Source organism: Salvelinus sp. IW2-2015, linkage group LG27, assembly GCF_002910315.2.
Source record: "Salvelinus sp. IW2-2015 linkage group LG27, ASM291031v2, whole genome shotgun sequence".
NCBI classification, from domain to species: domain Eukaryota; kingdom Metazoa; phylum Chordata; class Actinopteri; order Salmoniformes; family Salmonidae; genus Salvelinus; species Salvelinus sp. IW2-2015.
Genome location: NC_036867.1, coordinates 20,912,023 through 20,924,427, shown reverse-complemented (window position 1 = coordinate 20,924,427; position 12,405 = coordinate 20,912,023). Strand labels below are relative to the sequence as shown.

Sequence of the window (12,405 nt, the reverse complement as noted above, 5' to 3'; positions counted from 1 at the left end):
CACAGCATCATTCAAATAATGGAGTTTGATATGACTGAAAAAGAATGTCTCAGAGATTCATACCTGAACCGCACCTTTATTTGCCAGGGAAGTGTTAAGGCTGCGTAAGTTCGACTGAGATAGGAACAATATGACACCTGAACTTGGTTAAAATAATTGTTTAATTCAAAAGTTAATAAATGGCAGATGCAATTTCCGTATATACGGGTTCAATGTTTCATCACGCAGGATAAGACAGAGAACTGATTTGTTCCTGACAAAGATAGTATATTATACTCATGACAGAGATAGTTCCCACTTCCGAGCCGGCCTGTCAGAGTAGAGACTGGGCGTGGTTTAGACTTACCCAGCCTATCGTTGATGTTGGCGCCTTAAGCCAGTCCTGGCCCCTTAGCGCATGTGATGTCCCGACGCTGTTGCTGTGTAGATTACGCTCCTTCACCCCAAAGACTGAGGTCAGACAGCTCTGTAATATTGTCTGAGCTATTCRCACCTGTATACAATGGCCACTGTTCTCGCTCAAGGCTAACCACAGCTTCCCAGCACTCTTATCTGGCTAACTGTTACTTCCAGCACACACACACAGACACCCAGGCTCCCAGGCCAACAGTTTGTCAATATCCAATCACATTTAATACAGTTGCTAATTACGTTTGTTATAGTATTCAATCACATGTAATACAGTTGCTAATTACGTTTGTTATAGTATTCAATCACATGTAATACAGTTGCTAATTACGTTTGTTATAGTATTGGGTTATAGTGCATAACTCAGAACCTCACAGATGTTCTTCGTGTGTATAGTTTATCTGTTATTGTCTATTGTACACCACAGTCAGCAGTCCCCTGATTCACCCCCCTCCTGTGTCTCTCTAAGATTAGCACAGTCTCGGTCACACAGTACAGCGCCCACAGCGCCCTTTCTAACACACACACATTTCAGACTGCTTGTTCATATCTTATGCTCAGATACATTTGTTGCAATTTCAGGCTGTGGCCTCATGGTTAGACAGAGCACTGGTAAGAGTAGAGACTAATGGAAAATGTAGGTTCACATGAGTCAGTAATTCAAACTTTAATGCATAAGAAGCCCTACTAGCTTATAGTTAGTTAAGCATGTCAAAAAACCTTATAAAACCCCACAGAAGAGTACATGATCAGTGGATATGTTCAATGTAACGTAAACTCACTCACTTTTGTACATCACCTTGGTCCGTACAATTGACCTTATTTTAGCGCCCCAAAAACTTAATAATTCCAGATCAACTGTAATGTCAATACCATTGTAAAGCACAATTTCTCCCCTTTCCAACAGAATCAATTACATGACCCCCACGCTGCCCGTTTCTGCATAATTCAACAAGACAATGAGCTCCGTAGGGTCTTTAAAAAAAATGGCGGGTGGGGAAGCGAAACTAATGCGTGATAGTGAGAAGGAGAGATGTTTTGTGGGAAAATAGCATTTCTTCACTCGATCTGTCCAACTTATCACCTTATCGCCTCTAAAATGGAAATAAAACACTATAAAGAGTTTATATAATGTGTCATTACATATCTATTTGAAGGTTTGTGTCGAATTTGAATCAGGTTTTTAGGGCGGTGCTAAAGTGATCTTAGAAGTAAACAGCGGCTTTGAGAATGATGATCGCATGCAATGATGACGCAAAAAATGACTAGGTATCACCCCTTACCCCCGTCACTGTCCATTTCTTGTTTTTAAACGATGAGAGAAGTGCTACACCTGGTGGAGAGAGATTGTAAGACAGAAATAGTTGCTTTATGCGTGCTGTACGTTACGACATGACACGCCACGATGTAACGGAGGGTCCGTTTTTTCAACTTTTCTCCAATACTATAGAGCCATTACCATGTCAATCAACGCTTGAATAGAAACGTAGTTCACACCCCTGATTTTGAAGTCAACACAGTCGGTACAAACCCATTAGTTTTCTTTGTAGCCTCGTAGGAATGTTGCGGTTGCGCACATTTGAACGGAATGGGGTGAGTTTACGTTACAGGCTACAATGTGGGAATCTCATGCATGGTAATAACTACAGTACATGTATATAGGACTTGCATCCTTGGCGCAATAAAGTTATTGTATTCTATTCTATCCATAGGCTTCATTAATGCCATTCAGACTTGAAGTTGATACAACAACTATGATAGCTGTGGTTCATAGATTGGTATGAATATTAGTTTAGAACCTAACGTTTTAGGGTCCATGCACAGATCGGCTACATACTGTAGCTAGCTACACATCCATATGCATACAGTTCTTTTTATCCTCCACTACACAATAAGCAAGTAAATAGTTAGCTAGCTATGTTTCTTCAGCTGCATTGCAAAGCAAGCTTACACATTTACTGCTAATTGTACATTCAATTAGCAGTAAATGCTTTAGCTAGCTAGATTTTTACATCCACTGTTTCACAAGACGACAGCCTGGTTTGCTGGTTTTCTCAGGAGTCCCTAAAACATTAAACAACACGAATTACAAATGCATTGTCCTAACACTAGCTAGCTGGCTAATGTTAGCTAGTCAGATAACTTGCTAAATAGTGATTTTCATAAATTAACTTTATGATAAAAAAATATGCACAAATGTTTGTCTTTACATTAACTAACATATTCCTCTCAATTGTAAATGTTTTGCTTGACTCGTTATGACGTTATAACAACTTACATCTGGTTCCAACATAATGTTTTGTCAGCCATCTTTGTTGAAGAACGCCACAAGGGCAAGGGTGGCTCGCGTCAAAATGGAACCACTCGATATGATTGGTCATAAAAAAACCTTGAGACCCAAATGCATAATGAGTGCTCTATCTCCCCCTTGTGGTGGTCTGGAGCAATGAAGCCATGACACTGGGTACCTCTAAATCCCGCGGTGCAAGCTCGCAACTTTTAAAGGAGGAACCACTGTACGCGCAGATATGTGCACCACGTCATTGCTCTCTCGCTTTCTCTCATGCTCTGCTGTGGGTGCATGATGTCGCTTTCAAACTAGGGATTTCGTGGATAACTGAGGTACTACAGTAATTATACTCATAGATTATGCATGTAGGAACTACACATTGACACATCCAGCCCAAATTGGAATGTTTAAAAAAATACTTAGTAGTTGTCAGTATTCTGGAACATGTTTTAAATGAGGCTTACAAAAGTTGAGTTCCTCAAGTGCCTATGTGTATCCCAATGATGAAATAGTTACCACTTTGTTATGTTATTTAAATAATAATGTTATTAAGTGTATAAGTCCATATGTATAGGGGATAGTGTGCCATTTGGGACACACCCAGACTATTTGGCGGTAGACTGAAGGGCTAAAAGGGTAACTGGCTGGTTGACCTAAGGGCCTTGTCTAAAACCATACATATTGTATACCCTATAGCTCTGTGATACTCAAATGGCAGCTAAATATGTCTGGACCACCATGCCATTTTCTGTGCTGATGATATACATTAATTTAAAAGAAAAACGTCTACAATATTCCTGCTCCTAATATGCAGAATTAAGGTAAAAACGTATGTGATATCATTATTTTTAGGAATGTATTGATTATTATTATTATTACACTTAAAATGTTAGGATTTATGGATCTTGTGGAGTTGGTTAATGTTGCCTTTCAAAAACTACTGTCTTGTGACCTCTTTATTGTGTGTAATAAAATAGAATAGTTCTTAATCTAATAGAGCATGGGTGACCTACAGAACAGAAACTCGCTCCACAAAAGGCCAAAGCTCTCCTGTAGCACTAGTACTGGAGCATCTTCCTTGGGTGCTTCCCAAATGACACACTAAAGAAGTTCACTAAATAGGGAATAGAGTGCCATTTGGGACATATTCCTCCTTTGCTTTATTTCATTATGATTTGATATCATGGAGGACGGAGGAGAAAGGGCCCTGCATCGACGTGTGGAGGTATCCTGGTGGCCATGATCAATGCTTTCTTCCCCCTGGTGAGTCTTTTATTGAATTTTCAAGAGAAATTTATCAGGAGCCATTGTGGATCCACGTCTGGCTGACAGATTGATTTTCGGGAGAGGTTTTTCTCCTAATTTGAGTAGCAGGGACCCGGGTGGGCGGCTGTAAATTCACTTCCACCATAGAAAGGGGTAGGGTGGGTGACTAGAAGAGGAGGGAGACGGAGGGATCACAAACCTTAGTGCAGTAAGCAGGAGAGGAGAGCAGGGGTTCGATACACTGAGCTGGCTGTGTAATATCCTTCAGGGGAATGAGGGAATGATGCTAAACCCCTCAAAACCAAACGAGCAGACCCCGAGCGCTCACTCTGTGTCCATACAAACAAGATTGGACGGAATATGTCACACTCTCTGTCTATCGGTGGCAGATAGCCTAGCGGTTAAGAGCATTGTGCCAGTAATCAAAAGGTTGCTGGTTTGAATCCCCAAGCGGACTAGGTGAAAAATCTGTTGATGTGACCTTGAGCAAGGTACTTAACCCTAGTTGCTCTGGATATGACTGTCTGCTAAATTACTAAAATGTAAATGTCTCTCATTGGGAGAGGGAGCAGGTGATGGGAGAGGAACAAGAAGATAACCAGTCAGTTGCACAACTGAATGCATTTAACTGAAATGTGCCTTCTACCTTTAATCCAACTCCTCTGAATCAGAGAGGTGTGGGGGCTGCCTTAATCAACGTACACAAAGCAGTTGTTGTTGTTGCGGGTTAACTGCCTTGATCAAGGACAGAAATACAGACTTTTCCACCTTGCCAGCTCAGGGATTTGAACAACCAACCTTCTGGTTACTGGTCCAACACTCTTAACCACTCGGCTACCTGCCACACCAGAGGAGAGGTACATGGTCAGCACAACATAACCACAAATATAGACAGTCAGTAGCTAGCTTCTCCCAACTTGGTTAGATAGGTGGAAAACACGATGATCATATCTTTCAGTGTTTACAACAAACACAGACATGTTAAAGATACTAAACTTAAAAGGCAGCCATTTTGCTTCCACAGCTTTGTTATCACACAGAACACAATGAATTAGTTATATAAAGCCTTCCAGCACCTGAAATAAAAAGCCATTCATATTGTAGAGAGAGAGAGAGAGAGTTAGGAGTAGGGTGCATACTGTCTTCGTCCCAAATGGTGCCCTATTTCTCATGTAGTGCATTACTTTTGACCAGGGCCCACACACCCATAGGGCTCTGGTCAAAAGTAGTGCACTGCATAGGGAATAGGGTGCAATTTGGGACACATTCATACTGTTGCAGTGCTCATCCACCTGATTGAATTTACTGACTGAACAATCTAACATACTCCATCTGTCCAGCACCAGAAGCTAGCAAGTCACACACCACATTATGTGACCGGATTCAGGATCGTAGGCTTTTGATGCTATATCCTACTTCAAAGCAGGGCTTTTGAAAAAAAATATTATGTCTTCTTTAACATATGAACATTCATATGCCTTAATTACAAGCTGGTCCGGGGTCCGTAAATATGAATACATGAGCTATGAAGGAAGAAAGGAAGGGTCCATGATTGGCCGAGATAATTGAGGGGCATAATAGAGACTACACTCTAAAAAATAAGAGGTTCCTGGAGTATCCTTTAGGGGTTCTTCAAATTGAAACTGTAGAAGAACCCCTATAAGTTCTTCAAAGAACCCATTAAAAGGGTTTTTCAAAGAACCCCTTTTAATGGATCCTCGAAGAACCTTTGAAGAACGTTTTGGGGTTAATTTTTTAACTACCCCCCTCCCCTATTATTTTTTGTATTATTAATAATAAGCATAACAATAACACAATATTAAACTCCCAGCAGAGCCTCAAGTCCAACTGGTATATCCTCTGGTATGTTGATGTTAATGTGTTGATGTTCTCCATATCCATAGCCAGAATGATTTTGCAGTGCATGGGGATCGAACAGGTTTCCTGTTATAGGGAGGGAGTGTCTGTGAATCCCAAAAATAGTAATTCTACAGATTACAGTTTAACAAAATATGCACACAACAGTATTCATACCTTGTTTTTTTGTTATAAATGTGCATGAATTTTTTTAATTTGATATAATGGTGTTCATACACATACCTTGTCCATAATGCAGAGGCCTATGGGATTTTCATTGAAGAGGTACATGTGATCTGCATAACAAACCAATACCAATTGGCATACCTTTGTATGCCTCCTCGTCTGTATACCTGTAGAGACAGACACAAAAATGAGCAGTTCAGTCATCTGCACCCAATACAGCTAGCCTTCAACATATTCTTATAGCCTACATATTCTTACTTCTTTGTTGATTGATATCCCCTGAATTGTGTCCATTTTCTGCTTTAGAAATATTTGCACAAATATGAAAAGATCGATGGTATCATTATGAAACAATACCAATTTAGATCATACAAGGGACAAACTTGAACTTAAATTGAGGAGCCCTTTGCATTTTTCATTTAAATGCCTGCACCTGCTGTCCTTTCAAATTCAAATCAAAATGCTTCAGTTCGGCAGTTAGCTTCTTGCAAGAACCCTCACCAACTAAGGAGGTTCCTCGATGAACCCAACCTCCTATGGGGTTCTTGGAAGAATCTATTGGGGGCAATTTTCAGTGCCAAGTACTTTGAGGATCTTAGAAGAAGTTGAACCCCTAATTTTTGGAGTGTACTTTCTGGAGGACAATGACATGCTTACTCATGCTTTTAAATATTGAAAGAGATGGGTGGGGCTAAGGCTTAAGAGGGTGTGAACTATACTTAATGGGCGTAAAGAATGAGGGGTCTCTCGAAAGAGAGAAAATCATTCAAGGCATTTTTCTTCTACCTGTCTCTAAAGTGGGATAACAAGTTTATCAAATGTCAATGAAGCATAACGTTCCCAGGATTCCCCCATCTGCAGTGTATGATATACTATTTGGAAGAGTCTATAAAAAAAAAGAGTACATCTTGAAAAATGTACAAAAACTCACGTTCCTGAATTCAGTAACAATACAGCCTTATTCTAAAATGGATGAAATGAAAACAATTCCTCATGAATCTACACACAATACCCATAATGACAAAGCGAAAACTGTTTTTTGAAAATGTTGCTAATTTATTACAAATAAAAAAGATGCATACCTTATTTACATATATTCAGTATTCATCCGTATTCAGACCCTTTGCAATGCTTCTACAACTTGATAGGAATCCACCTGTGCTAAATTAAATTGATTGGACATGATTTGTAAAGGCACGCACCTGTCTATATAAGGTCCGACAGTTGACAGTGCATGTCAGAACAAAAACCAAGCCATGAGTTTGAAGGAATTGTCCGTAGAGCTCAGAGACAGGATTGTGTCGAGGCACAGATCTGGGGAAGGGTACGCAAAAGTGTCTGCAGCATTGAAGGTTCCCAAGAACACAATGGCCTCCATCATTCTTAAATGGAAGAAGTTTAGTCAAGTCAAGGCTCTACCTAGAGCTGGCCACACTGAGCAATTGGGGGAGAAGAGCCTTGTTCAGGGAGGAGACCAACAACCCGATGGTCATTCTGAGAGAGCTCCAGAGTTCCTCTGTGTAGATGTTAGAATCTTCCAGAAGGACAACCATCTCTGAAGCACTCTGCAAATCAGCACTTTATGGTAGAGTGGGCCACTCCTCAGTAAAAGGCACATGACCAGAAACTGTGGATAGATGGTGGCATTCGCGCAAAACTGAAAGCTGTCCCCACATGCTTCAAGATGGCCACCATTGTTCCTGTACCCCAGAAGGCAAAGGTAACTGAACTAAATGACTATCGCCCTGTGGCACTCACTTTTGACACCATGAAGTGCTTTGAGAGGCTAGTCAAGGATCATATCACCTACACATTACCTGTCACCTTAGACCCACTTCAATTTGCTTACCGCCCTAATAGGTCCACAGACGATGCAATCGCCACAACACTGCACACTGCACCATCTGGACAAGAGGAATACCTATGTAAGAATGCTGTTAATTGACTACAGCTCAGCATTCAACACCATAGTACCCTCCAAGCTCATCATTAAGCTAGAGAACCTGGGTCTCAACCCCGCCCCTGTGCAATTTGGTCCTGGACTTCCTCCACAACATCTTCACTTCGCTGATCCTCAACACTGGGGCCCCACAAGGGTGCGTGCTCAGCCCCCTCCTGTACTCCCTGTTCACCCATGACTGCGTGGCCATGCACACCTCCAACTCAATCATCAAGTTTGCAGATGACACAACAGTCGTAGGCTTGATTACCAACAACGACGAGACGGCCTACAGGGAGGAGGTGAGGGCACTCGGAGTGTGGTGTCAGCAAAACAAACTCTCACTCAACGTCAACAAAACAAAGGAGATGATCATGGACTTTTGGAAACAGCAGAGGGAGCACCCTCCTATCCACACGACGGGACAGCAGTGGAGAAGGTGGAACATTTTAAGTTCCTCGGCATACACATCACGGACAAACTGAAATGGTCCACCCACACAGACAGTGTGGTGAAGAAGGCGCAACAGCACCTCTTCAACCTCAGGAGGCTGAAGAAATTTGGTTTGTCACCCAAAACCCTCACAAACTTTTACAGATGCACAATTGAGAGCATCCTGTCGCGCTGCATCACCGCCTGGTACGGCAACTGCACCGCCTGGTACGGCAACTGCACCGCCCACATCCGCAAGGCTCTCAAGAGGGTGGTGCGGTCTGCACAATGCATCACCAGTGGCAAACTACCTGCCCTCTAGGACACCTACAGCACCCGTGGTCACAGGAAGGCCAAAAAGATCATCAAGGACAACAACCACCTGAGCCACTGCCTGTTCACGCTGCTACCATCCAGAATGCGAGGTCAGTACAGGTGCATCAAAGCTGGGACCGAAATACTGAAAAACAGCTTCTCTCTTAAGGCTGTCATGACTGTTAAACAGCCATCACTAAGACAGAGAGGCTGCTGCCTTCATACAGACTTGAAATCATTGGCCACTTTAATAAATGGATCACTAGACACTTTAATAAGGCCACTTTAATAATGTTTACATATCTTGCATTACTCATCTAATGTATATGCTGTATTTTATACCATCTATTGAATCTAGCCTATGCTGCTCTGTCTTTCCTCATCCATATATGTATATGTATATATTCTTATTCCATTCCTTTACTTAGATTTGTGTGTATTAGGTAGTAGCTGTTGTGGAACTGTTTGATTACATGTTAGATATTGCTACACTGTCGGAACTAGAAGCACAAGCATTTCGCTACACTCGCATTAACAGGACTCTCAGACCTTGAGAAAATAGATTCTCTGATGTAATAAAACCAATATTTAACTCTTTGGCCTGAATGCCAAGCATCATGTCAGGAGGAAACCTGGCAACTTTCCTACGGTGAAGAATGGTGGTGGCAGCATCATCCTGTAGGAATGTTTTTCAGCATCAGGGACTGGGAGACTAGTCAGGATCAAGGGAAAGATGAACGGAGCAAAGTACTGAGAGATGCTTGATGATAACCTGCTCCAGAGCACTCAGGACCTCAGACTGGGGCAAAGGTTCACCTTCCAACAGGACATCGACCCTAAGCACACAGCCAAGACATCACAGGAGTGACTTCGGGACAAGTCTCTGGAATGTCCTTGAGTGGCCCAGCCAGACTTAAACCCGATTGAACATCTCTGGAGAGACCAGAAAATAGCTGTACAGCAACAACCCCATCTAACCTGACAGAGCTTGAGAGGATCTGCAAAGAAGAATGAAATAAACTCCCCAAATATGCCAAGCTTGTAGCGTCATACCCAAGAAGACTCGAGGCTGTAATCGCTGCCAAAGGTGCTTCAACAAAGTACTGAGTAAAGGCTCTGAATGCTTATGTAAATGTGATATTTCAGTAGATTCAGTAGAAGAATGGAATACATTTTAGAATAAGGCTGTAAAGTAACAAAATTTGGAAAAAGTCAAAGGGTCTGAATACTTTCTGAATGCTCTAAAATATAAATAAAAAAGGAGGGGGAACAGCAGGAGGAAAGAGAGGAAGGACAAGTGTGTCCCAAATAGTACCCTTTTGGCTATACAGTATAGGGCACTACTTTTGACCAGATATCTATGGGCCCTGGAAGTGCACTATATATGGAATACGGTGCAATTCAGGACGCAGACAAGATTTTGATGAGTTCCCAGACATGAATATGTTGAGGAGATTTGGTGGCTGAATTAAAATGTCAGAGCAAGCTAAGCTGTTGTTCATGCAGACAGAAACAGGCCACATCAGGAGAAATAGTGGAGTAGAGTGGAGATTGATAGGAGAGGAGATGATTGAAGAAAAGAAGAACTGAAAATATCATGTCATGATTCTACAGCATGTTAGAGAGCTCTGATCTCCTCGGAGTTAGTCAGAACAGACATAGGACACACAGGTCACACTCAGCCTGATTACATTTCTATGAAATTATCATTATTTCTGTAAATGGCATAGGAAATTGGGGACAACACAAATATCTTAAATCAAACATCTATAGAGTAATTTGTGAAAAATATGTAAATGGTCAGGATGTTGTTGTGTCACAATTAGATTATTTGTCTTCAGATCATTTGCAATCAGTCACTAGCACAGAGTGGCATGAACTTTTGAAGTTTCTTTGTTTGTCCCAAGAGGAGTCCAATAATTGAAATGTACATATTCATTGCAAATCCTTTGTATTGTGATTGAGTGCTATTGTGAACTGACTTCGTCCCCTTTGTTTCTCATTACTCTACAGCTTCACTCAGACGGGGACCGGGGTGACGGTAGCATACGATATGTCCTGACCGGTGATGGAGCCGGTAGTCTGTTCATCATCGATGAGAACTCTGGGGATATCCATGCCACTAAGAGATTGGACCGGGAGGAGAAGGCCTACTACACGCTCCGGGCCAAGGCCGTCAACAGAATCACTAACACCTCTCTAGAGGGAGAGTCAGAGTTTATCATCAAGATCCATGACATTAACGACAACGAGCCTAAGTTTACCAAGGACCCCTACTTCACAGAGGTACCTGAGATGTCCCCACTGGGTACGTATGAACACCTACACCCTAAGCCTTAATCCACACACATACCTGAGATGTCCCCACTGAATATGTATGATCACCTACACCCTTACCCCTACTTCACTCACGTACCAGAGATGTAACCTCTTGGTACGTATGACAGAAGTAGGCTACAGAGAACAGCCCTACATCCATCTCACTCACTTCTTACCACAGACACCTAGCAGGGCAGAAGTGGTTGAAATGTTTCTGGTTGTCAAGTCATAACCATGTCATCCAGTTTTGCCCTGTGTGTAACTGTAACTCATAGCCTGACCGACCATTGTTCATCAGTTCCACAGTTAAACTGATAGCCTGGACATCATTATAAAAGAGGGGGATCTCATGCAGTCAGTGGTGATAATATATGCTATACTTGTATCTGCAATGGATAGCAGGATTGGAAGGCTTATGTGTGAGACAAGCTAAAGTTGTTACAAACAAATGCCCATCCTGTTGGATCAATGAGGGCTTTATCAATCATAATAATGAGAGGAACTATTGTCTACGTCCCAAATAGCACCCTATTCCCTATGTAGTGCACTACATTTGAGCAGGGCTCATAGAGAATCGGTTGCCATTTGGGGTGAATAAAGTGAGTCGTTAAATGCGAATGATTACAGTCCATTAGCTGTTTTATTACAGCCAAACAAACTAAGTGAAGCGGCCCAATGATGCTGATTTATATTATATACTTGAGCTAATCTTTTGAATACTCTGTTCAGTTATCAATTACAACACATTAAAAACTCTGTTTTTGCCTGGTGTATGTCAATAATGTAGTTGTAATTCAAGACGAGTAATCATGCAGTTCAGATATTAGGTATTCTTGGGTATGTGAAGTATACACGTAACACTAAATAGTGACATTGTTCACATAACACCGACAGGTGACAAACTGTCAGCCCGTTTACACGCTCTGAGTAAGAAAAGCAGTTGCCCATAGCCACAAGTGAGGTGTGTCTTGAAAGAGGGCCTGTTCTGGACCGGCCTTTATAGTGCAATCGACTGGACACTTTGTCCTGTGAAATACTAAGCATTCCCTCTTCAGAAGCAAAGTGATATCATCAAAGACATTAGCTTGCACTTTATTTATTCAATAAGAGGTTAAAGAGAAAAGTGACTTCAGATGTTTGTGCAGCAATGTAAAGCCCCCACTAGTTTCACCCGTGCAGACCTCACATTGACACTGAATTAGACGTTTCAGTTGGTCACGATTCCAATGCCAATTGCACAATTCTATATTTATGTTCATTGCCATTAAATAGTTCTACTCAATTAATTCTTCTTATGCATTTAATGAGTCGACACTGGGCCCCTCTAGGCATCGCTGGGAGGTACTATTTGACGAACACTTCTCCCCTTTGTTCCGTTGGAATATCATTCTCC

General features: G+C 41.8%; 1 protein-coding gene and 1 long non-coding RNA gene across 2 annotated transcripts in view; one reads left to right on the top strand and one right to left on the bottom strand.

Moving 5' to 3' along the window:
• The window catches only part of LOC111953906 (cadherin-6-like), a 93,875-nt gene that overhangs the window by 64,315 nt on the left and 17,155 nt on the right, over positions 1-12,405 (top strand). The window contains exon 3 of the mRNA XM_023973395.2: positions 10,707-11,001. Within this exon, the coding sequence (XP_023829163.2) occupies positions 10,707-11,001 (295 nt within the window). The remainder of the gene's footprint in view (positions 1-10,706; positions 11,002-12,405) is intronic.
• LOC139023144 (uncharacterized) lies at positions 144-1,245 on the bottom strand. The gene is made up of 2 exons (XR_011474294.1): positions 898-1,245; positions 144-859 (listed from the first exon to the last, which is right to left on the bottom strand). It is a non-coding gene; the product is annotated as an uncharacterized lncRNA (long non-coding RNA).